The 26,309-nt window shown below is 43.9% G+C and overlaps 1 protein-coding gene across 1 annotated transcript in view; it reads left to right on the top strand.

Annotated features, from left to right (window-relative positions):
* Positions 1-26,309, top strand: part of LOC140913638 (E3 ubiquitin-protein ligase rnf213-alpha) — a 175,178-nt gene that overhangs the window by 115,034 nt on the left and 33,835 nt on the right. Inside the window, exons 38-53 of the mRNA XM_073350368.2 lie at positions 309-450; positions 1,222-1,395; positions 2,668-2,801; positions 4,638-4,795; positions 5,344-5,547; positions 9,243-9,436; positions 11,391-11,511; positions 12,877-12,977; positions 14,368-14,541; positions 15,160-15,335; positions 15,734-15,830; positions 15,940-16,054; positions 18,027-18,210; positions 21,701-21,912; positions 23,371-23,472; positions 23,896-24,111. Coding sequence (XP_073206469.2) covers positions 309-450; positions 1,222-1,395; positions 2,668-2,801; positions 4,638-4,795; positions 5,344-5,547; positions 9,243-9,436; positions 11,391-11,511; positions 12,877-12,977; positions 14,368-14,541; positions 15,160-15,335; positions 15,734-15,830; positions 15,940-16,054; positions 18,027-18,210; positions 21,701-21,912; positions 23,371-23,472; positions 23,896-24,111 — 2,504 coding nt within the window. The remainder of the gene's footprint in view (positions 1-308; positions 451-1,221; positions 1,396-2,667; positions 2,802-4,637; positions 4,796-5,343; positions 5,548-9,242; positions 9,437-11,390; positions 11,512-12,876; positions 12,978-14,367; positions 14,542-15,159; positions 15,336-15,733; positions 15,831-15,939; positions 16,055-18,026; positions 18,211-21,700; positions 21,913-23,370; positions 23,473-23,895; positions 24,112-26,309) is intronic.

A 26,309-nucleotide genomic window follows, 5' to 3' on the forward strand; every position in this document is an offset into this window, starting at 1 on the left:
AGGAAATGTTTTTAGGAGAGTGGCCTTGAAAATATTTTTTCCCCTCCCACATGGTAAATTTCAACTTTTTGTCCAGAAACCAAACACCTGAAAACTGGAAAAAGAATTGGCCCAAAACTGCTGTAATCCAAAACGTTTTTGGCTGAAAATTTTCAGGTTTTGGGTTTTCTGTCAAAAAATCAAAAATGTGAGGAAAGCAGAGGCTTTCTGCCCTATTTTTCATTTAGTTGAAAACACAATTTGCGATTAAGAAAATGTTGATCAGCCCTATTGTGAGATAAAGTGATTTATTTTTCTTTTATGGCTAGTTGCTCATCATTTTATGGTCATCTTGAAAAGGAGAATTTGTAACCTTTTACAAGAACGAGAGAAGCTGAGTAAGGAGCCTAGAGAGTGGATTTTCTGCAGAGCTCTGTCTAGTGAGTTCATACTTGAAGGCACTTCATTCAGGTAACGTTGTATGTTCTTCTATAGCAGCATCATGTTGGCCATTTGAATTTCAAATAGTTCCATTTTTTTGGAATACCAAAGAGATGTGATATGTTTGTTTCACGTCACTTAAAGGATTACTGTAAGGGGCTTGGGTTTGTGATGAGGTGGTATAAGAACTTATATAGAAGACTAGCATATGTTTTAAAAATCACAATTAATCAGGGGTACTGGCAACAAAATCTTAGGTCATTCGACAGTTAAAGGGTCTTCTTTGTAACAAGAACAAAATTGATCAGCTGAATGAAATGTGCCGAACCCTGCAGATAAATAACTTGAAAGTTTTGGAAATTCATATTTATGGTATTCAGCCATTGCAGCCAGCTGACTCCCAAACTGCTTGAGAGACATCACCCAGCCAATGCTAAATTTGCTCCCTGTTTTGTCCTGTGTGGATGGGAAGGAGGGAGGGAAGGATAGCTCAGTGGTTTGAGTATTGGCCTGCTAAACCCAGGGTTGGGAGTTCAATCCTTGAGGGGGCCATTTAGGGATCTGGGTCAAAAATTGGGGATTGGTCCTGCTTTGAGCAGGGGGCCTAGACTAGATGACCTCCTGAGGTCCCTTCCAACCCTGATAGTCTATGATACTATGATTGTTGGATATTTACATAGTTGTATCTTAGGGCCCAGCCCTGCAAAGCAACCCTCATGTTACAGACACACAGAATGAGCTGATTAAGCAGGGGGAGGTGAAAGAATTATTTTATAAGATATGTTTTTCCTTGTTTTTAAGACATGCTGTCTGGAATCATTTGGAAGACATTGTGGCAAATATGTTTGCTCAAATTCTAGCAATAATTGATGCAAACAACAACTTGGATCATATCTCTCAAGAAACTCCTTTCTCTGACCTCTGGCTCCAGATGTTCAAAGATGAATCATTTCTGAAGATTAAGTATACTAGCAAGTAAGAAACCACTAGGAAAGCTCGGACTCTCAGGATTAGATCTGAGTGGGAAACATGGTGGAGAGTGTGTTTATTAAATAAGTACATGCGCAAGGAAGTGGGAAAGCAACAAATGTATAGAAGAATTAAGCCATGGAACTCACTGTATCAGAACTGTATGGAACTCACTGTATTGGAAGCCAGAAATTTAGTAGTTCTATTTAAACACAAGTAATCCCAGACAAATATGTGCACAGAATTACAGGCAAAGTCATTCCTGCCAGTTTTTATATGCATCATTATTTATTAGTGTTAGGAGGAGGAGGAGTATTTATAGATCCATAGATTTAAAAATCAGAAGGGAGTTTTAGAATAATAGAACCACAGGGTTAGAAGGGACCACAAGGGTCATCTAGTCCTAATCACTGATCTCTTTCAGGCCCCTCCCCCTGGGCACAGTTTATTAATTCACAAACTAACACAAAACAAAGTTATTCCCCTGCTGTAAGGGCCCAGAGGCCTTTCACTCTGCATTTGTCTGCTGCAGAGTAAGTCACAGGAGCCAGCCTCTTCGCTGACTGAGTACTCTCAGCCCTTTAGAGAGAACACTTGACCCCTTCCTAGCCAGGTCAGATAGAACAATAGGCTGGCTGGCCCCAGGCCTATGGCCCCTAAAGGGGCAGACCACCCTTTTACAAAGGGGACAATAGATGAAATTGAAAGGCAGCAAATTCAAAACCAATCAAAGGAAATATTTTTTCCCCCACACAACATGTAATTATCCTCTGGAACTTACTGCCACAGGAAGTCATTGAGGCTAAGAACTTAACAAGATTCAAGAAGGGACTGGACATTTCTAAGGATCACAAGAATATTCAGAGTTAACATATTGAATGCTGACAAAAAGTTTGGAAAGGATATTAAACCTTATGTTTCAATGCTTAAACCAATTTCTAATTGTTAGACACCTAATGTGGGAGGCAGATTACCTCCCATCTACTCCTGTGGGTTTTGACACCTTCCTCTGCAGCATCTGGTGCTGTTGGAGAGAGGAGATCGAGTTAGACTGACCTTGGCTCTGATCCCACCTGGCAGTTTCTCTTTTTTATTGAATTCCTTTGTAGGCATGTTTATCTTTTAAATGAAGAACATGTCTAGAGATGACTGAGGGGAATAAGACACATCTCTAAATTGCTTAACTCTCTCTCTCTCTCTCTCTCTCTCTCTCTCTCTTTTATATATATAAATGTGTATGTGGGTGTGTATATGTTTCTTTGTTTTTAAACACGCAAGGGCCCCTGATGCTAAGATTTCCGTGTTGTCAATGAGTGAAGACTCCAGCCTGTCCATGTTGTGCTGCTTTCCATTCAGCTGGGTTCTGAAAGCTCGCCTGGACAAGATATGGGAGACAGTCCATCGGGTGAAAGGTAACTTCACACTTTCTGCATCTATTAAAATTAACTGCAAAAGAAAATATGAGACCCAATTCTCCTCTCTCTTTTGCCAAGGTTAATCCAGATCAGGTTTCTAGAAGAGCTATGTGGGATGGAGATTTCCCATAAAAGAGAGCTCTGTAGTCTAGCATAGAGAAGCAGAACAAGATCCACTGCATGGGATCTGAAGTGAGACAAATTCACACAGGAAATTAGTACATTTTTAACAGGGAGGGAAATTAACCATTGGCCCAGCTCCCCTAGGTATGGGGTGGAATGTCCATCACTTGGAGTCTTGGTTGCGCTTAAGTAAAGTTGGTTGAAAAATTTTAATCAAAACAGTTTGGTGTCAGAAAATGCCATCTTGAGAACTGAAATTTTTCATGAAATTGTGTTAATTTAGATGAAATGTTGTTAGAAAACAAATTGGGGAAAACTAGAAAATGGTAGCCTGTTTCCTCTTGTTTTTTCCTACCCCCCCCCCCCCATGTTCTGGTTTAACTTGGATTTAAACTTGGAGAGTGGTCAGTTTGGATGAGCTATTACCAGCAGGAGAGTGAGTTTGTGTGTGTATGGGGGTGGGGGGGATGTGAGAAAACCTGGATTTGTGCAGGAAATAGCCCAACTTGATTATCATGCACATTGTGTAAAGAGTTGTCACTTTGGATGGGCTATCACCAGCAGGAGAGTGAATTTGTGTGGGGGGGTGGAGGGTGAGAAAACCTGGATTTGTGCTGGAAATGGCCCACCTGATGATCACTTTAGATAAGCTATTACCAGCAGGACAGTGGGGTGGGAGGAGGTATTGTATCATATTCTCTGTGTGTATATAAAGTCTGCTGCAGTTTCCACGGTATGCATCCGATGAAGTGAGCTGTAGCTCACGAAAGCTCATGCTCAAATAAATTGGTTAGTCTCTAAGGTGCCACAAGTACTCCTTTTCTTTTTGCGAATACAGACTAACACGGCTGTTACTCTGAAACCTAGAAAATGTCAAAGCATCTTGTTTCAACGTTTTCAGAATAAAAGTTTCATTCATTTTTTTTTTGGTTCTAAATGACATTGTTTTGATGTTTTTGTTTTTTATACATAAAAAATTAAATTAAAAATGGTCAAATCAAAATAAACCATTGCAAATTTATCAAAATTAATCATCTTGATTGTCCCAAACCAAAAAAATCATAACTTAATTTTGTCACAATTTTCAGATTTTGGCTTTTTGTTATGATTTGTGACAAAAAATGCAAAATGTCAAAATTTTCCATGGGACAGAAATTGATTTTCCAATCAGCTCTAATTGCAATGCAGTCAAATGCAAGTATTAAAGAATATAGGTCACTCTTACCAGATGGTGGACTGTATCCTGGAAATCAGTGACTTGGGAAAGGAATCTGCAGATAGATCTGGGGATGTAGGTACTCTCAGACATGCAAATCAGTAGGGCCTATGCTTAAACTTTTGCTCCTTAAAGGAGTCTTGCTGGTGGGGGAAAGAGTTCCTCATTGAAGATTGCCCTATTAGACTGTCCGAACTTCCTTGTCCTTTGCGAACTCCAGTCCTTCATTGCTTGAAGAAATCACAATTGCCCCACTCCCCACCCAGCTAGAATGACCTAGAGCCTCCCCACCCAACTAAAATGACCTAGAACACCGCATCATAATTCAAACAAGTAACCATTTATAATGGAGAAAAACAGGATTCCCATTGCCCTGCCATGCTTATACTCTTGTCCCACATTCACTTGCATATTAATAATTACTAAACAATATTTATAGTGATTTACTATAATTCAATAAGCCCCTCTCCTTTGCTCATTCTGTGTCATCCTAGATTATCCAAAGGACCCTACTATGGACTCTGCTGAGATGTTTCAAAGCTCTATCATGAACATGCCGGTGCCAGATGGCAATAGTCCAGAAATGGTTCAGCATTATGCCAGTGATTTTGTGAGGATGGCTTTTCCAGGGCAAGATGTTCAGGTTTATGAGGTAAACGGGTTTCTGCAGAAAAGCACTTTTAAACATCACCAGGCTGAATGGTTGGGATGGGGTTACCAATGGTATAGCAGACAATTTAAACTTAATGCAGAAAAAAATAAAAAACTTAGGGCCAGATCCACAGCTGGTGTTAATCAGCCCTTACTCCATTGAGGTCATTGGGGGCAGATTGCCAGCTCATGCAGAATATTTTCAATTTTTTGTAGATTTTTATTTTATTGAAAAGGTCTTGCCTCAGCTTTTTGGAAAAAAGGTTTTGGATTTTTAACAGTCAAAATTTTCTGCCAAAAATAAAACCACTTCCTGTCCGCTTCTGCTGTTTTTTGATAAATGCACTTTACTGAAACACTGTATTTGCTCTTAAATTACTGCTAAGTGCTCTCAACTTTAACTGCATTTTAACAACATTTTTGACTGGGGTAAGAGTTTCATACATCTTTCATTAAACACAGCAGCAACAGAGAACTTAATTCTATGGGTCAATCTCTATTCTTGTGGTTGACGATGAGTAGAAATAATACTTTTTATTTTATCACCAGATTTTGTCTAATGTTCTCGTAACGGGTGCGAAGCGGCTCTGCACCTCTTTGGCACATGACAACGTGGGGTTTTCCCTGATTTGGTTGCACATTGAATATTTCTACCTACAAGAGAATTATCAGCTATTCATCAATTTAGTAAAGAATGAGGAGACTCTAACCAGTGAGCTGCTGAAAGTTTATGAAGAAGACACAACTAAAATGGTGAGCGGGGTTATCTGAATAGTTTTTCATTGTAGATCTTTTCAACATATAATTGTAAATGGAGAATCATCATCAAGTGGGTGTTTTTACTGGATCCGACAAGGACTGGTCCTTCACCGTACGCTATTCAACATTTTTATTGATTATCTGGAAGAAAACATCAAATCATCACTGATAAAATTTGCAGTTGACACAAAGATTGGGGGAGTGGTAAATAATGGAGAACAGTCACTGATATAGAGCGATCTGGATTTCTTGGTAAGGTAGGTGCAAGAAAAAAATATGCATTTTAATACAGCTAAATGCATATGTATAGGAAAAAAGAATGTAGGCATATTTACAGGATGGGGGACTCTATCCTGTGAATCAGTGATTCTGAAAAAGATTTGGGGGTCATGGTGATTAATCAGCTTATCATGAACTGCCAGTGTGATGCTGTTAGCAAAAGAGCGAATGCAATGCCAGGATACATAAACAGGGGAATCTTGAGTAGGAGTGGGGAGGTTGCATTACCTTTATATTTGGCACTGGTGTGACTGCTGCTGGAGTACTGGGTCCAGTTCTGGTGTCCACAGGTGATAGAGTGATACAATCAAGGAGCTCAATTAAGAGAAAGCTCAGGGGTGAGTTGAGTAAAGACTATAAGTACCAACATGGGGAACAAATATTTGATGATTGGATCTTTAGTCTAGAAAATAAAAGTATAACAAGACCCAGTGGCTCAAAGTTGAAGCTAGACAAGTTCAGATTGGAAATAAGGTATAATTTTTTAACAGTGAGAGGAATTATCCATTGGAATAATTTACTAAGGGTCATGGTGGACTCTCCATCACTGGCAATTTTTCAATCCAGATTGGATGTTTTTCTAAGAGATCTGCTCTAGTTCAAAGAGGAAATAATTCAGGAAGGTCCTATGGCCTGTGTTAGGCAGGAAGTCAAACTAGGTGATCACAGTGGTAATCTCTAATTCTAGGAATCCTCCATGTATTTCTCCGCTTCCAATCATAGAATCTGTAGAACCATAGGTTAGAAGGGACCACAAGGGTCATATAGTCTAGCCCAGTGGTTCTCAAAACTGGTCCGCCGCTTGTTCAGGGAAAGCCCCTGGCGGGCTGGGCCGAGCCAGTTTGTTTACCTGCCATGTCCACAGGTTCGGCCAATAGCGGCTCCCACTGGCCGCGGTTCGCCACTCCAGGCTAATGGGGGCTGCGGGAAGCGATGCAGGCCGAGGGATGTGCTGGCTGCCCTTCCCGCAGCCCCCATTGGCCTGGAGCGGCGAACCGCGGCCAGTGGGAGCCGTGATCGGCCGAACCTGCGGACGCAGCAGGTAAACAAACCAGCCCGGCCCACCAGGGGCTTACCCTAAACAAGCGGCGGACCAGCTTTGAGAACCACTGGTCTAGCCCACTGCCAAAATGCAGGATTTGTTGTGCCTAAACCATCCAAGGCAGATGGATCCAGTCTCCTTTTGAAAACCTACAGTGAAGGAGCTTCCAGGACGTCTCTGGGCCGTTTGTTCCATTGTCCTACTGTTCTTACAATTAGGAAGTTTTTCCTGAGATTTGATCTAAATCTGATATGCTATAGGTTGAACCCATTGCCTCTTGTCCTGCCCTCTGTGGCAAGAGAGAACAACTTTTCTCCGTCTTTTTTTATGGCAGCCTGTAACCGTGCCTCCATGGGTCACAACTGAGAATACCAAATTCAGGCCAAACCCCTGAGAAATAGGGCAGATACACCCCAAAACTGGTGGTTAATCTTCAATAGGATATACCAAACCAGCAACAAAAGTAAACTTCTGTTGCACCACACTGGCGAACAACAAGTCAGGAACGCAGTTTTCTTAGGTATTTTAATCATAGAACCATAGAATATCAGGGTTGTATGGTGGTAATACAAGTCCTTGTATTACCACCAAAAACACTGGATTTAAAGACGAGTGTTTCTTTAAAACCAGTCTCATCAAACAAAATGTTCTTCTGATCCCAAAGGACCAGCCACACACCCTGGTCCATATATAACTTAGATCTTACCCAAAAATCACACTGATGCCAATCTTTTGTTAGCTAAAATCAAAAGGTTTTTTTTATAAAAAGAAAGAAAGAAAGGTGAGAGTTAAAATTGGTTAAAGGAATCAAATACATACAATAAATGCAAAATTCTTGGTTCAGGATTGTAGCAGTGATGGAATAAACTGCTGGTCTAAGTCAAGTCTCTGGTTGCTTCCAAATCCTTGAAAGGTCCTCATTCCCTTGGTTTGAATGCTCCCATTAGTATAAGTCCATAGTCCAGAGGGTGGAGCAGGAAAGAGGCAAAATGGAGGGCCTTTTATAGCTTCTGCTATGTGGAGGGAAACCCCTTGTTTCAAACAAAGCCCTCAGCACAGCTAGTGGAAAATCACAGGTGACAAGATAGTATTTGAAGTCACATGTCCATGCATGATTCTGCTTGGATGCAGTAGAAGCCATTACCTATATCTCAAACAGCACATTCACAGGAAAGTCCATTCAAGGTAGATGGGCATCTTCCATTGTGAGTTAAATGTTCTTTTGATGGGCCACTCAATTTGAATAGCCCTTCCAAGATGTGTAGGCAAATACCTTGTGGGCCTTACCCCAGAAGCAAACATTTGAAATCCAGGTATAGAGCCAATAGTCATAACTTCTCTACATCCTTTCTATGCATTGGTGACCAAAATTGGACACACTACTCCATCCGAGGCCTAATTAGCATTGAGTAGAGCGGTACTATCACCTCCCATGACTTGCATGCTATGCCTTTGTTACTGCAACCCCAAACTGCGTTTGCTTTTTTTGCAATAGTTTCACCCTGCTGACTCGTGTTGAGGTTGTGATCCACCAAAAATCCCAGATCCTTCTCAGCAGTGCTGCTGCCGAGTCACATGTGCTTTTTATCATATAACGTTCATTGCACTGGGAGATGGTCACTACAATTTTAAGCTGGTTTTGTTTGATGCAAGTGCTGTCAACACTGGACCAGAAGCTGTATTATCCAAACCAGTTTTAACCACTCTTTAAAAATGGCTTATCCCTGCCCTGGCCTTGTCCACAATAACAAGCCAAACCAGCTTAAATCCAAGGCAGCTTGAACCAGTTTAATAACATGGTTAAGGGCTGGCTCCCACTCCCCTTGATGTCAGTGGGAAGGTGGATTGATTTCATGGGGAATTAGATCAGGCTTCAAACTTGGTTAAGTAACAAGATCCTCAACTCAGGGCACTTAGGTCCTGAAGAGGAGGGGGAATGATATTCTGTGGCACTCCATTATGGTGTGCACTGCTTGTAAACAAGTGTGGGATTTCTCTCCCTCTGTTCCACTAAGGTACTGCTTGTTCCTTTGCCTCGGCAGCTGGATGTGGAACACACTGGTGCAGCAGTCGTGATTTTATCTCGGCTGCTACTCCTTTCTTGCCATTAATGGGGTTATCCCTTTAGCTCAGATGGTAAGGGTCTTTGCTGCTCCCTGCTGATGATCATGTCTTGCCTGTGTGTGCGTGTATATATATGTGTGGGCAGCCACAGGTCGTTCCTTCGTAACCAGCTCCAGTTCTGTTGCTTCAGTTCTTCAGCAAGCGATACTCCTGCCCTGTCATTTTATCTGCTCTATGCTTCCTACCCTGAAACACAATGGCTAGCTCTGAAACTCACAGGATTTGTTTTTAAATGTCATTTTAGTTTGTAGCTCTTGATGCCGTGAGCATCATCCTGAAGCAGCTGCAGCCCACAGAGAAGGAGCTTCTGCCATTCAACGCCTGCCTGAGCTGGCTGAAAAGGATCAAGTCCATTAAGCACATTCTGGAGCTGATCACATTGGACGACTACCAGATGAGACTTTACTGTAACAAAAGGAAATTATTGAAGAGCGTATTGTGAGTGTTACCCCCCTCCCACCAAAATCATGTCTATGTATTTTAAAGAATATAAACTTTGTTAAAACACATAATAGTCAAAAATTTTCTGTTAAACCTTTATTTTCCCAGACAAAAAGATGGGTTTGCCATTAAACAATTTTTTTTGCAAAAAGTGTCAGATTTTCTCCAAATATTCTGAATTTATACAGAAAAACTTGCAAACTAAAAATTTAAAAATTTTTGATTTTTTTGCAATTTTTTTTACCAAAAACTTCAGTTACTGAAAAAATTGGGGGGTTTGTTTTTTCAGTGAAAAGTCATAATTTTCCACGGGGGAAAAACCTCCATGTTCCAATCAACTCTGTCAGATGGTGGCTCAGTGTTTGCTGTGGCCTCACTAGTGGCCGGCCTGCACAGAAGATAAAAGCCAGCTGCGTTACTCTATTAGTTCAAATGTAACCATCCTAGATCCCTTCACTCGTCCCTGATGTCCCCCTTCCTCGTCCTCTGTGATGCTGTTTACACCTGCGCAGACTGGATGTAAACGTCTGCTACATCAGACTCCCCCCTCACACCAGTGGGAATGTTTTACACGTATGTAAATAATGAGGCAGGGCACCAGTCTATGGAGGATCAGAGCCATTAATGGAACAGGCTCATCTTGTGATTCAAGGTTCAATATTTTATGTCACCTGCACACAGCTGGCTACTTGTGTTGCTGGTGCAAATCCTGCCTTTGGAAATGAGTATTTTAATATTGTAGAATTGGGTGTGTGCGCTGGAGAGTGCTTTCACCAGCTGGGACAAGAACCTGGACCAGGAACTGAGAAGGGGATGCTCAGGGGAATAGAGAACCTGTCTGAGGACAGGAGACTAAAGGCTTGTCTTCACTGCCATGCTAAATCGGTTCCGTTGCCATCGATGCAACGGCATCGATTTAGCAGGTCTGTTGAAGATATGCTAAATTGATGGGAGAGCACTCTCCTGTCAACGTCTGTAATCCCCCTCAATGAGAGGCAGAAGCTATGTCACCAGGAGAACATCTCCCAGCAACATAGCATAGTGTGGACACCGCTGTAAGTTGACCTAAGGTACGTCGACTTACATTACTTACGTAACTTAACTAGTGTAACTTAGATCAACTTACAGCGTCAATGTAGACCAGGTCCAAAAGAGCTTGGCCTCTTGAGCCTAACTAAACGAAGGCTGGGAGTGGATCGGGATTGCTCACTATAAATACACTGGGAGTGGGAGGGGTGACATTAAACACCAGGGAGGGAGAAGAGCTATTGAAGCTAAAGGACAGTGTGGGAACAAGAACAAATGGGGACAGACTGGCCATGGCTGAAATTAGGCTGGAAATGAGAAGAAGGTTTCCAGTCATCAGAGAAAGGGAGGTTCTGAAAGAGCCCCCAATAGAGGCAGTGGTGGGGAGCAAACACCCTAACTGGTTTGAAGATGAAGCTTGATAAATTTATGAAAAGGATTATCTGACAGGGTTGCCAGTGATAGCAGGGACTGGACTCCACAGCCCAAGTTGTCCCTTCCAGTCCTACATTCCTATTAAAACCCCAGATATTACTCGTGTCATGGCCCTTTCTCCAGAGCTTGTTCTAGCCACAAAGATAGAGCAAATCCACTCAGAAACCCTGGGCCATAATCCCACCGAGGCTTTCCAAGCTTTACGCAGACAGCAGAGGAAAGGACAAAGGTTTTTTCCCCCTTTGATTCCCCCTTGTATCAGCTTCCCCTTCATTTTGTAAGCTTCCCTGAAGAGCTAGTAACAGTTGAACAGTCCCTGACTGCAAGCCATCACACCCAGCCTGAGGGGATTATGAGCTGAAGGACCGGTTTACATGTTCAGTTCCTATCTCCAGGTGGCTGGTTTTGTCCAAAGATGTGGGGAAGAATTATTTTTCCCAGCAGACAAGGCGCAGCTACTCTCAGTGAGGCAATTCTGTCTCTTTTTCAGACACCAGTGGAATTGTACCAACATCGTCTACCTGCTCATCGATCACCTGCTACACGATGAAACCAATATGGACGAGAAGCTGCTAAAGCTCGTTGTGAAGCAGTTTGTCTTCCTCTGGAATGTAGGTGTATAAAATTGTGCCCCACTGCCCCTTTGAAACCGCATGGAACAAGAGGCTACAGCCCCCTAGGACCCAGCTGAGATCGGGAGGACCACTAGAAGAACTTTTTCATCCAAAATTTTTTTGGAGAAAAATGCAGAGTTGGCAATACCAAAATGCTTCATGTCAGTTTTTCCAAATTGTTTCAGGGAAAAAATCAAAATATTTCAATTTTTTTGTTTCAATTTCAAAATTTCCTTTAATTTTACTTTTTAATACAATTAAAATGGTCGAAATCAAAACAAAATATTTCGGCTTTCTCCAAAATGTTTTGTTCCTTACCAAACAAATTTGACACAAAGCTCATTTTTCCCCAATTTTTTCGGAATTGCCAGCAAACTGAAAAATCCATTATTCACCTAGCTCTGAATAATCCATTATTCACACATCAGTTGAGGATTCACCCAACCCTGTCCTTCACCCACATGGGACGTGGTGTCCCCACAAGGGATGAGGAGGTAGCCTGCAGGTGGACCAAGCTGCATTGACCCTGGACAGTTCCCCCACTTACCGTCCCCATCTCCTGTGCACACTACACTAAGGCTGTCTGCAGTCCTCACCCCAGAATTAGAGCCTTGCACAGGACAGAAAGTATGTTTGGCACAGGATTTGAAAATTTGGCTTCATTCCAAATTGAAACAAAAGCTGAAAAATTCAAAATTTCCACGTTTTGGTTATGATTTTCAATAGTTTTGGTATTAGATGACACAAAATAGCATCTTGGTGTTACAGTGTAAAATATAATTTCCAGGTTTCCGGGTTTTGGTTTTCTGACAAAAAAACGAGTTTTTTTCAGGAACACAGACAACACCCATTAAAGTTTCTGTTCAGTAAATAAGCCAATTTTCTGTTGACAACATGTTTTGACCAGCCATCCTCAGCTGGTGTTCCCAGTGATGGAGATGTGTGTGTAATATTGGGCACCCAAGTTTGCAAAGTTTGGCCCCAGATCTCTCTGAAAACCTTTGCAACCTTAATTCAGCCCCGATGCTTCTGCATTATGATATAATCTTTAATTACATGATCATGTGCTATGGGTTCTGTCAGACTCCAGCCTCATTCAGTGCACAGAATGAACAGTGAATGAGGGAGTGTATTTAAGTCTCTGGGCTGGGACTCAGGAGACCTGGGATCTAGTCTGGGCTCTGCCCTAGACTTCCTATGTGATCTTATACAAGACTAAAGGGGTAGAGTTAAGGTTGAATGGGCAACCTTGATTCTGGCATATCCTAACTTTTGAGAGCTTGCTTTTGCTAATGTAACTTTTTAAATACTTCTTGTATCACTTAGAATGCAATGACATGCATTATGCTTTATTTTCTGTAGTTACTGTACGATATTGAAGATGGTAAACCAGCAAAGATTTTTGAAGATGTGACAAAAGTGCTGAAGAGATGCTGCAACAATGCTGCTACCACCTACCTTGTGTAAGTCAAGCAAACAAGCAAAAAGACCGTTGTGGGTAAATTTTCAATAAGGGCATCTTTCGCAGGCAATGTGTCTATTAATTACACTTGCAAGTTAACAAAAATATTGTCAGGGATTCTCAACATTTTTCTTTCAGAGGTCCCCCCACAACATGCTATAAAATTCCATGGCCCACCTGTGCCACAATAACTTGTTTTCTGCATATAAAAGCCAGGGCCGACATTAGGGGGTAGCAAGCAGGGCGATTGCCTGGGTCTCCATGCCACAGGGCTCCCCGGGAAGCCAAGCTGCTCAGGCTTTGGCTTCAGCCCTGGGTGGCAGAGTTAGGGTCCCAGGCTTCAGCCCAATGTGGTGGGGCTTCGGCTTTCTGTCCTGAGCCCCAGCGAGTCTAACACTGTCCCTGCTTGGAGGACCCCCTGAAACCTGCTTGCAGCCTCCCACATACCATGGGATACCTGACTCAGCATTCAGTGCTATACCCACACATACACAAAGCATTTTGCATTATGTACCATGGATGTGAACAACTCCCCCTCCTGTCAGTGCCCCCTTGTGGCTGGGCACCTTCACACCAGGCTTATTTCCCCATTTCTCCCCTCAGGCCCCTTACAACTCCCCAACAGCTCTCTTGCCTCAAAAGTATTCCTCCTTGGGGCCAATTTATTATAAAAACCTAGTGCAAAGAATCCAGAACAAGAGTCCCACAGTACATATAGACCTTAAATACCACTCTCTGGCACCTTCCACCACACTGGGGCTCTTTGTTGGTTGTCTCCTGTTCTTCTACCAGGAAAACCACGCCAGCCCTTCCAGCTGGAGTGCAACTCTTCTCTTTCCAGTATCAATGCCCACCCACACTCCCCCAGACTCTCTGCTGGGAGATCATCTTCACCAAGGGAGCATCCATCACTCCTCCTACTACACTAACTTTTCCAGCTCTCGTAGGTGGCGATGTCAGTGGGTAAGCTCCTCCACTGCTCCCCTTGCCTTCAAACCTTTCTGGCCCTGGCTCTTTGGCTTGGGGAGGTCAGCCAGTGAACCCTTCTGCTGCTCCTCTGCCTTTGGCCTTTCCCCATGAACCTCCTGCAGCTTCCTTCAGGGATGTCCTCCCTCTCTGATTCTCCCTGATCCTTTGTAGCCCCAAATACTGCTCTGCATTTTAATTGGCCAAACTGGAAGCACCTGTTCTGGTGGAGCGGCGCAGGACCTGCTTCATTTAAAGGAGCCAGCCACTCTGTGACAGTCAGGCTTATGTATATTGCCGTGGAGCTTGGGCCCAGCTATGCAAGTCTTTATTCATTATTATTTATTTTATGGACTCTGTAAGGCACAAGGCAGCGGAGAATCAGACCCCCGTGAATTGCATCTTGCTTTTGTGGTGTCTTTCAGGAAGGGTGTGAACAAATGCAAAAGCTGCCAGAACGAGATCACTGACCCGGCTGAGCTGCCCTGTGGTCACATTTTCTGCACTCAGTGCATCCGGGAGTGGAACATCAGGCAGTGCAAGATCTGCAAGAAGAGCGTCCCCGAGGATTACATGCCCACCGCCTCCCAGGTCACCAGGTATTGTACAGTTGCCTGACTCTGTGATTTGGGACACTTGTTTAGCAACTGTTAATCTGAGTTACTGACAGTTGTCCAGAATGATTGCTGCTTCTTCGGGTGATTGCTCATGTGTATTCCACAATAGGTGTGCGTGCTCGCCAAGCTCCTTGTAGGACCTCCTGTTCTATGGCAAGGCCCTGTTTGCGGAACAGAAGTCTACTCTCGGTACACACACCAAATCCTCTTAACTTTAGCAGCAGTTGTGGAGCTATGTGCATGTTTCAGCACAGAGAGATTTGTAGATTCATAGATTTTTAAGGCCAGAAGGGACCATTAGATCATAAGGCCAGAGAATCTCACCCAGTGGTTTCTACATCATGCACATAACTTTGGCTTGAACTATAGCAGATCTTTCAGAAATACATTCAGTCTTGATTTAAAGATTTTATATGATGGCAAAACTTCTTTTTCCCTTGGTAATTTGTTCCAATGGTTACTCACCCTCACGGTTAATTTTTTTTGTCTTTTTTCCACTCTCAATATATTTAGATTCATCTTCCAGCCATTATGATTTTGTCTGCTACATTGTATATTAAAACAGTGACATTTTAAAAAATAATCTTTTTCTCGCCCTAGGGAGGCAGTTGCAAATCACAACAAATTCAGGAGGAAGTGCAACTCCTTCTTTGTGGAATTTGTCAGTAGTTACTGTTTTGGGGACAAAATCCCACCATCTGCAGAGATCATCGAACAACTGATTAAGTTCGTGGCTTGCAAACCTTCTAACGCAGAACATCAAGGGGTTAGAAAGGGTGAGTGATGTGTGTAACACGGGAACGGCTCGATCCCGCCAATCTCAGTTGTTCAGATATCCTGAGTCAGGCCCCAAAACTCATGATAGTGACTTTAAAATCATGAGACTGAAAAAAACAAACACTAAATATGTGGTTCTTTCTATGTGCCCTCTGGTGTTGGAGAATTTAGGGCAATTCACACCAGCTGGGGGTCTAGCCCCATTAACTCCAATGGAGCTTCGGACGATTGACGCCAGCTGGGGACCTGGCCCATGGGTTCCAGTGTAGATAGGGTCAGTTCATACCCAGCTGGGGACCCACTGACTCCAGTGTAGCTGTGGCTGATTCACACCAGATGGGGATCTGGTCTCATGCTCAAAAAGAAAAAAGTAATCCATTCTACTCCTTGGTTTCAGTGTACAAACCAACGAGTGACTTGTCGCCCTTTGAAGAGTGCATGGACCCGAGTCCTACTGTCAAGTCCTCCCTTTTGAAAATGCTGCTTCGGTGCAGGTTAGTTCCAGCGCTTCCTCCCAGCCAGATGAACTATATTAACTATATTTCACTCACAGATGCACGATGGGTATATTCAGTTTTATAAGTTACATCCATTTCCTCCTAGACTAGACGATGTGAAGGAACACCTGGAAGGGTATCTCTCCAGGATGGAGGAAGCGTTATCATTAAATCAAAGCAGTCGTGATGATTTCTATTTCATGGCAGTGCGCTGCTTTGAGGTGAGTCCCATGAGTGGGGTGTCTGTGGATAAATGTAGATGTTTTATTACATCCATAATAACTATGTTAAAAGAACACTTAAGGTTGCAAAGTCAAGTACTTGAATGTTAGGAAATGCTAAAACTAAGGTTACCTGTGCAGTCTTCACTTGATCCTCATGTGCTCTGTCATATTCCTTATGGTATAGTCTGCAATTACATAATCACATACTATTTTTTTCCACAGAATCCCTGCCTCATTCACTGTATGAATAGTTACTCAATATTTTTCTTATTATTTATGTATTTATTTATTTATTTGTATTACTGTAGTGCCTAGGAGTATTAGTCATGGACTATGACCCATTGTACTAGGTGCCCTAGCTTATTCTCTGCACACCATCCAGACCCTGCTCTGAATACAAAATTATTACTACTGAGGTGTTCTCACTATGGTATCAGAGTGCTTCACAAACATTAATGAATTGATCTTCACAAAATTGATCTTCACTACACCCCTGTGAGATTAGGTAATATTATTTTGTCCATTTTATAGCTGTCGAACTGAGACACAGAGAGATTAAGGCCAAATTGTGAAACATCTCCACTAATTTTGGGTGCCCAATTTTAGATCCTCAGGGACTGACAAGCAGAGTACTTTGCATTTTTATAGCATTTTATATGTTGTGTGACAGGGTCAGGCCATATGGCTACAAGAGAGTGGTCGAAGGTAGATACATTAGTTCCGGGTTAAGCAGGTCCCTTTTCCCTGGGTAAAATAACAGGGACTATTCCAGAACACTCAGGAACTTTCTAGAACTAATTAAGGCAGGAAGGCTAATCAGGACACCTGGTTTAAAAAGGCTCTCACTCCAGTTAGTGAGGTGTGTGTAAGGAGCTGGGAGTGAGAGGACATGCTGCTGGAGGACTGAGGAATACAAGCATTAACAGACATGAGGAGAAAGGTCCTGTGGTGAGGACAAAGAAGGGGTTGGGAGGAGGCCATGGGGAAGTAGCCCAGGGAACTGTAGTTGTTGCACAGCTGTTCCAGAAGGCACTCTAGATAGCTGTAGTCCGCGGGGTCCTGGGCTGGAAACCAGGGTAGAGAGCGGGCCCGAGTTACCCCTAAACCTCGCAACTCCTGATCCAACACAGGAGCTTCCACCAGAGGGGAAGTTCTCTGGGCTGTTCCCCAACCCATAAGGTGGATTATCAGAAACTGCGAGGGTTGTTCTTATTCTTTTTTTCCCCCATGCTAGCCAGTGATGAGGTTACCTGAGTGAATGGCAGATTTGAGCCATGAAAGTGGCCAAACTGAGGGCTACTGTGAATCTCTGAGGCGAGCAAAATCTGCCAATAAGCGCAGGACCCACCAAGGTAGAGGAGGAACTTTATCACAGTTCATACACAGCTCCAGTTGACCTCAGTTGCAGCTGTGAGCACTCAGCATTTATGCAAGTCAGACCCAGGTACCTCATGTTGGGCACCCAGAAAAAGAGAAACACAATTAATGGCCAGTTCTCCCATTTTCAGAAATAACTTAGTACTTAGGAGATTAAATCTCACTGACTTTCAAAGAGACTTAGGGGGAATTTTTCAGTAGTGCCTAAGTCATTTAGGACCCTAAGTCCCACAGCCTTTAAGTGACCTTTGGCTCCTAAATCACGTTGGCATTTTTGAAAATTTTACCCAGAGGCTCTTAGGAGCTGGGAAGCGGGGAGAGGGGCGGGAGCAGAAGATGGCGGGGTAGATACAAGGTGGGGAGAGGCAGATGGGAGACTGTTATTTTTAATCCAGTGGCATTATTTCAAAATGATCAGGTTCAGAACAATTTTATATTTTGTAGCCTTTAAGGTTATTGTCTGCTGTGTGGTGTGAGGGGAAAGGAAAAGTTGAGTCACAAAAATACAGATGGCCCAACCAACTGCATCTCCTTTACACAGAAGTACTATCTCTTCACTACTTTACATTTTTTAAAATTCTCTCTTGAACAGGATTTTATGTATTCCTCCTTTCAAGAAGACGCCAGCCAGCATTCGGAGCACTTGCTCTCCACTGCAGTTCTGTCTGCTCCCAGCTCTGCCACTCTCACCAGCATTGAAAACCTGCAGTTCATTGCTAAGCTCCGACTCGCCGTCAGTAACGTTGCATCTGTGCTTGGCAGACAGCTGCCAAGTGGTAAGTGGAGTTTCTAACTGTTTTCCAGTTGTACTGGACATCAGGGAAGATTGGTTAGAGAACCATTTAGCTCCATGGATGTTGTTTGCTTTAAGAGTTGTGTTTGTCCAGAGTAATTTCTACGTGTAACCGTTCTGCCAGCTGCAGTTGGCAGCAATAAGGGCCAGCCAGGTTCAATATCTAGGGCTTCCTTCTGATGATACATTACAGAACTGGCTCAAGCACCCACCAAGGAATCTGGGAAAATTACACACCACCTGTTAGGGAGCTTATTCCTTCACCCACTTACTTCCCTGGTCCTTCTCGCACGAACAGAGAGCAACAATACCCGAAGTCCAAAGGTGCAAACAATTTGATGTTTATTGGGGTGAACTTCCAGCAAGCATGATTCCAGTTTCCTTCCTTAGTGTCCCCCTTCCCAGCTCTGACACCACAGAGCCTTACACCTGTGTCCCTGTTCCCATTCCTGCCCTTAGCCAAACATGATTCCAGTTTCCCCACCCCCATTCCCTGTTCCCCCTTTAGCAAAACATTATTTCAATTTCCTTACCCCCATTCCCTGTTCCCATTTCCCCCCACCCACTTCCTGATTGACTGCAGACTATATAGTAAAACTTGAGTTCTGCTTAGCTATACCTTAACCAATCATTTTCCTGAAATTTAACTCACCAATCCTAACATATTGTAACATGATTATGTAACCCATTATATCCCACCACCTTAATTAGTTTACACCCAGCAAAATTAATTATACAGCAGACAAAAACAATCCCAGAACCAGACAGAGATTATACAGACAAACAATAGCAAAGTGGGAACTATAATGACAGAACAATACAGAAGTGAGGATTTCACATCCCAGCTATTGATAAGTGAGTTCTTGCCAGACAGGATGCTATCAAACTAAGTTTCCTTTTACATCTTCTAGGCACTTCCCTTTCTCTGGAGGTGACAGGCACTATCAGGACAGGATTGTATTCCTAACAGCCCAATAGCACCTTCTTTCAATGTGACTAGTTTGGAATGTGAGGATATGACCGGTCGCTTCCCATCTTATGGCTGCCTCTGTTGCTTAGCCAAAGGCGTTAGCCAAAGAACAGGGCCTCAGACTGTCACAGTAAGAGAAGGACCTTACACTGGCAGACAGTGATTTTGATTCTTTCTTTTGTACCTCTATAACTAGCCAAGTGATAAGAATACACCTAAATTCTTAGAGTACAGGCCTTTACAGACAGGCCTGAATATCTATATCCTAACACCACCTCTGGGTGCCCAACTCACAGTTGTTGTCCCTGGTCATTGACGACCAAGATTTCAGAGGTGCATTCGCATGAGTTCACCTCCCACCCATGGGGCAGAAGGCACTGGGCAATGCCTCAGCTATCACTCCACCATCAGCCACTCACTTTGCTGCTGCTCAGTGCGCCATCTGCCGCTTACTCCGCAAGCTCACTCCACTATTGGTCACTCTGTCAGCTGCTCACTCCTATATCAGCTGCTCTGCCATCGCTCACTCCACCACTGCCCTCTAGTGCAACCTCTGAAATATCTTGAGGTCCCCCCACTTAACACAGCTCTCAGTGATTTCAGCTGTTACAGGGGGAGCCTCATTGCTAGGGCAGGCTGGGCAGTCACTTTTACCAGAGACGCTGTCCCATAGCAGCTCTAATGCTTGGACCTGGTTATCAGTGATTTCAGCTGTAGGGATCCAAAACAAAAGACTCTCAACTGAATCTTAATCAGCTCTGTCATTAAACAGTGGAGCGGGGGAAGGACAAATGGTGTCTAGGACCCTTAGAGCCCAAGCCACCATGTACAGACACCTGTCCTCATTCTCTCACCTCTGCACTGGGCTTTGGCACCTCTACCCACAGCTTAGCAAATGCAGTTCATTTGAGGGAGAACCCCTCAATCAGGGTATGCCAAGCACAGATCTTCTGCCCTTTATGCACACAACAAGGATGCCAACACTTTATCACTCCTGCACCCAAAACCAAAGTGATTTGCAACCCAGCACCAGCTAAAATTGATCATTTGGGCAAAGCGGCTCCATCATGCTGCGCACCTAGGCAGAGTGGGTGTGTCCATGCAAACAAAGTCGGCTCCTGAAGTCCTCTTCCCTAACTCACCACTCGATGTCAGGGGAGAGCTCATTCAGACCCTGCTTACAGATGTTTCTGAATCGGAATATTTCATACATGAAATATTTCGAAATTTTGACTTTTCTTCATGATTTGAACAATACAAATTTAGAAATGTGAGAATTTCCCACAGAACAGAAATTCCATTTTCCAACAAACTCTGATCATTACTGAAAATTACAACTTTAAATGGCAAGATGTACAGAAGTGTGTGGTACCTACAATAATAAGTGTCCCACTTCTGTATGGCCAGCACATTTACCCAGCTGACTTTCATGAAATGATCTTTCCTCCCAATCTCACTTGGTATGAGGTCACCAAATTAAAAGATAGGGTAAAAGCTTCTTTAAATATTTTTAAAGTATTTACATCAAGAATAGATTTCTCTTTCTCAAAGCGCTGCTGTAGCTCAGCCAGGAGTTATTGGGCCAGATGCAGGAATCACTGGGGGAAATTCTCTGGCCCGGGTTATTCATAGATTCACAGATCAGAAGAGATTATTGTGATCATCTATGACAGGTTTCAGAGTAGCAGCCGTGTTAGTTTGTATTCTCAAAAAGAAAAGGAGTACTTGTGACACCTTAGAGACTAACCAATTTATTTGAGCATAAGCTTTCATGAGCTACAGCTCACTTCATCGGATGCATAAAGTGGAAAATACAGTGAGGAAGTTTTTATACCCACAGACCATGAAAAAATGGGTGTTTATCCCTTCATTTGTATCTGTACAAGTTTTTTTCATGCAGTTGATAGATTTCCACTCCATACGGCTAAATGCAGTGCCTTGCATAATGACAGGTTTCAGAGTAGCAGCCGTGATCATCTAGTACAGCATAAGCCACAGAACTTCCCCCAAATAATTCCTGGAGCAGAGCTTTAAGAAAAATAACTGATCTTGATTTACAAGATTATGTAGGAGGTGGACTGGATGGACACAATGGGCCTTTTTTACCTAAGAATTGGTGACTCTGTAAAAGTATCTGACCTCTCTGAATGCTGTAGGTTCTGCCAGACCAAACTCGCTGTTGCCATAAAATTAATGGTGGCCACATTAGTCCTACAGGGTGAATTTTATCCATGAAGCAATTTTCCACTGGGAGGTGGTATTGCATTTTATACCTGTAAATCTTCACTTCAGAAGGGTTAATGGAAGGACTGTTCCTTCTGGTTCAGATGAAGTGTATCTATTCAAATGGGGTCTTTCTTGACTTTCTCCTTTTTTCGCTTTTATCTTAAATACTATGGTAACATTACTGCAGGGATTTCATTGCATATGAGCTTTGAACAACTGTGAAGCTAGACAGCAATATTGCATTGGTTTGGGGCTAATACTGAACTCTGCTTGGCAGCTGCAGACCAGAATACAGGGACCAGTGCTGAAACTGCAGAGAAACAGTCCCAGCTTGTGAATTCAATGAAAACTCTGGTTGAAAAGGCCCAAACACCTTGGCCTCAAATATTCCTTATTAGAAATCTTTGCAATTTCTATGGGATGAACATAATGGAGCAGATTCTTCAGCAAGAGCAGTGGATTTTACCCAGAGGGATTGAGACTTCACAGGTAAGCGACTTCCAAAGGTGACAGAATTTTATGCTTAACAGAAACTGTATGAATGGTTTTCATCTCCTTTCTATGGGATGGTAAATTCAAGAACTTTGTATTCACATGAAAGCAATTTTGTACTTCCTGATAAGCAAAAAAATGTTCCCACACACGGAATTGCTAAAATATTACCTTTGTGCTTTTGAGTTTTACTTTCAAAATGATTTTGGTATTTAGATTGAGAGCTCTTTGTGGCAGAGACCATGGCTGTCCCTAGGGAGATGCAGGGCCCGGGACATAGGCGCTGAGCTTCTAATCTGCTGGGGGATGCTCCCCCTGCCCTGCCTCTTCCTGATCCCACCCCACCCCGCCCTGCCTCTTCCCACCCCTGGTCCACCTCTTCCCTGCCCAGTCCCTACCCCCTCCCCCCGGCCCCGAGCATGCTTCGCCCTTGCACCTCTCCCCTCCTTCTCAGCACCTCCTGACGCCATGGGTGAAACATCTGATCCGCGTTAGGCGCTGAGAGGGAGAGGGAGGCACTGATTGACTGGGGCCCGCCGGCGGGCAGGAGATACTGGGGAAAGGGGGAGGTTCTGAAAGGGGTTGGCCAACACTCACCTCCTTACCCTCCCCCCCCAACTGCCTGCTTCCTCACCCCCCTCCCAGCTGTCCTCCTGCCGCTCGCCTCCCCGTTCGCCTCCTCACCCTGCTCGTCCGCCCGCTTCCCACCTCACCTCTCCGCCCGCCTTCTCATGATTTTATCCAAGCGTGGGGCCCGGGGCAGTCGCCCCAATTCGCCATACCCAAGGGACGGCTCTGGCAGAGACAGTCTCTTAGTACATGTCTGTCCAGCACCTCGCACAATGGGGTGCTGATCTCAACTCCTGTGGGCAGGTCTCCGCTTAAAACTCTGTAGCGGTAGAGCTGCAGCTCTGTTGTAGCACATTAATGAGGATGCTATACGCTGACGGGAGAGCCCGTCGGTGTAGTTAATCCACCTCCCCAACAGGTGGTTCTACATCAGCAGGAGAGGCTCTCTTTCTGACATAGCGCTGTCTACATGGCGGGTTAGGTCGGCATAATTACGTCGCTATGGGGGGGTATTTTTCACACCCTGAGCAACATAGTTATACCGATCTAGGTCTATAGTGTAGTCCAGACTTTTGTATTTGTGCAGCACCCAATGCAAATGGGGCACTGATGTCAGTCGCTGTGTGTCTGGGCAATGCCTGGCACTATGGGCCCCAATCAAGACAGGGGCTTTTAGACACTGCCATAATACAAATAATAAAACAATACATAAAATGAGAATAATAATAATAAAATACATGAAAAACATTTTGATTAGCCTTCAAATGTAACTGGTGTAATAGGATTCATTAGTGACCTCTCGGTGTAGAATGATGTACCTTAATAAATAAGTACATAAATGATACATGAACAGCTTTGTTATAACAAAAGTATTTATTTCTTTAGGACATAAAAATGAGCTCCAATACACCACTGATACTTGTGACTATAGAAAAAGCAAGAAGCCACAATAAAAACACAGACTCTGAAGAAGCCAAGCAACTAACAGTGAGTGTCTGTTTTCTATTTTAATGGAACACGGTTTGGTTTGTGATTCTGTACAAGTGAAATTCACCCCTGTACAGAGAGCCAGCACAATTTATACACCAGCAGAGGATCTGCCATGTAGGATCTGAATGGGACTTAACTGGTGCCTAAAGTAGTTATAGGGAATGTGCCTTTAGGGACTGAGCTTTCCAGACAGAGTCTCAGGAGAGGTGCTGTGAATCTCTTGTTGTTATCACAGCCAGTTGGAACCAGACATAGAACAAGCTTCTATGCACTGAGCAATCACTGAACACCACACCTTGGTCTTGTGCTGAATTTCACCCTGATTATGAAACACCACAGAGATCGGTGTGACCCTCTGGAATGAAATGTGAAAAGTGGAGCCCATTAAACCCCTCTCTGTTTTATTTGTTTGTCATTTAGGCCATTATAAAGCACATGGAGAGACTCCTACAAGCATCGCTGCCATCAGAAGAATCCATAGAAAACAAATTGGAAAAGATCATGAGTGACGTGAGCAGCCAGGAAAACGCAACCTTGCTGGAAGTGGTGCTGCATACTGCTCTCACGCTGACCCTGTCCCAGAACCCACTCACCGAGCTGTTCAAATCCATCTGCTTCCAGCCCAGCGCTGTCAAGGTGAGTCAAAAGCTTTTTCTGCAAAGAGTGAGTGTATCCTTCCTCTGCTTCGGCAGCTCTGTGGCACCTTATCCTCTTGACACCACCAGCCCTAAACCTAGCACCGGCTGGGGGCTACGTCAGTCTGCAGTGTCAGTTACAGCAGCTTTTGGGTGTAGGAGGAACTTACGATCAGTCCCTAGAAATACAGATATGTTTGAAATCATCTGAAATCATGGCCATCTCACCTGCACCATACTTTGCTTTTGAGTCTCATCCCTTTCTCTTAACTCAGTCACTAACCAGAGACTGGCTTTTCTGTTCCAAGCCCCCGCCAAAGTCACTATTTGCATTTCCCCGCCTCTACAATGACGAATGCTGGGGATATGTGCATGTCAGCACCTGCCTGAGGTTCTGGGGGCTCCAGGGAAATAGTATTCATCGAATTTCAAGCCAGAAGAGACCATTATAACCATCTAGTCTGACCTCCTTATAACCCAAGCCAGAGAATCTTAAACAGTTACCCGTTTGGCGCCCTGGATTAGCTGCCTGCAGGCCTGACCATCTGTGTGTGTCTGTTTGCAATGAAACATTATATTATTGTCACCTGATAAAATTAGATTTTCTTGTTGAAATCAAATGGGAAATCACAATTTGCACAGGTCACTGGGCTAGATGCAAGAATCGCTGCATGAGATTCTCTGGCCTGTGCTATGCAGGAGGGCGGGCTGGGTGATCAGAAAGGTCCCTCCTGGTCTTAGCATCGATGACTCTTTCCCTTTGAGCTCATCTAATCAGCTTTCCAAGTTCTGGCACCAGATTCCCAGGGGACGAATACTGTCTTTATTCAGGCTGAGAAAGCCACATAGCACACAGGAATGAAAATCTGCACTTGGGACGAAAAGGGAGAATATGGCAAGAAGCTAGGTTGATGTAGCACAAACAGCTTCTTTTATTGACAAAGTGCCATAGAGGGGTGTCGCATATCAAAGGTAAGTAAGTTGTACAAGGTCGGTGGAGTAATATCTTGCATTGGACCAACTTCCGTTGGTGAACAAGACAAGTCAAAATCATGTCTCTCCCCAAGAGAAGTTGGTCCAATAAGAGATGTTATGCCACCCAGCTTGTCTCTCAAAGGGAAATAAGACACACCCCTTGTGAGAATTGATGTGGCCTAGCCAGCAGCCTGCTTTGGAGGCTGAGCACTTTGACAGGACCATTTTGCTTTATGATTCCGTACCGGTATTTTATTACTCATTCAGAGGGGCGGTGTCATCGAGGGGATTGGGCACTGGACTAAGACTCAGGTTTCCTGGTTTCTGTTCCCAGCTCTGCCACAGACTCCCTGGGTGACTTGGGCAAGTCACTGCACCTTTCTTATCCTTAGTTTCCCCTCTCACCTCTTGTCTATTTATATTGTAAGCTCATTGGGACAGGGATTGTCTCATTATGTGTCTGTGGGCACCTGGCACAACAGAGTCCCAATCTTGGTTGCTGTATGTCTGTGCAGCGCTTGGTCAATGAGTTCTGATCTTAGTCACTGGGCACCTGTGCAGCGCCTTCCCCAAACAGAACCCCAGTCTTAGTCACTTCATGTCTGTGCGATACAATGAGGTTCTGATCTTAGCCACTGTGCATTTGGGCAGTGCCAAGAACCAAACCTATATCCCCCGAATCCCCATCCAACGCTCTATCCACAAGCCCTTCATAGAATCATAGAATATCAGGGCTGGAAGGGACCTCAGGAGGTCATCTAGTCCAACCCCCTGCTCAAAGCAGGACCGATCCCCGACTAAATCATCCCAGCCAGGGCTTTGTCAAGCCTGACCTTAAAAACTTCTAGGGAAGGAGATTCCACCACCTCCCTAGGTAACGCATTCCAGTGTTTCACCACCCTCCGAGTGAAAAAGTTTTTCCTAATATCCAACCTAAATTTCCCCCACTGCAACTTGAGACCTTTACTCCTTGTTCTGTCATCTGCTACCACTAAGAACAGTCTAGAGCCATCCTCTTTGGAACCCCCTTTCCGGTAGTTGAAAGCAGCTATCAAATCCCCCCTCATTCTTCTCTTCCACAGACTAAACATCCCCAGTTCCCTCAGCCTCTCCTCATAAGTCATGTGTTCCAGTCCCCTAATCATTTTTGTTGCCCTCTGCTGGACTCTATCCAATTTTTCCACATCCTTCTTGTAGTGTGGGGCCCAAAACTGGACACAGTAC

This window comes from Lepidochelys kempii, chromosome 6 (genome assembly GCF_965140285.1).
Source record: "Lepidochelys kempii isolate rLepKem1 chromosome 6, rLepKem1.hap1, whole genome shotgun sequence".
In the NCBI taxonomy this organism is placed as follows: Eukaryota; Metazoa; Chordata; order Testudines; family Cheloniidae; genus Lepidochelys; species Lepidochelys kempii.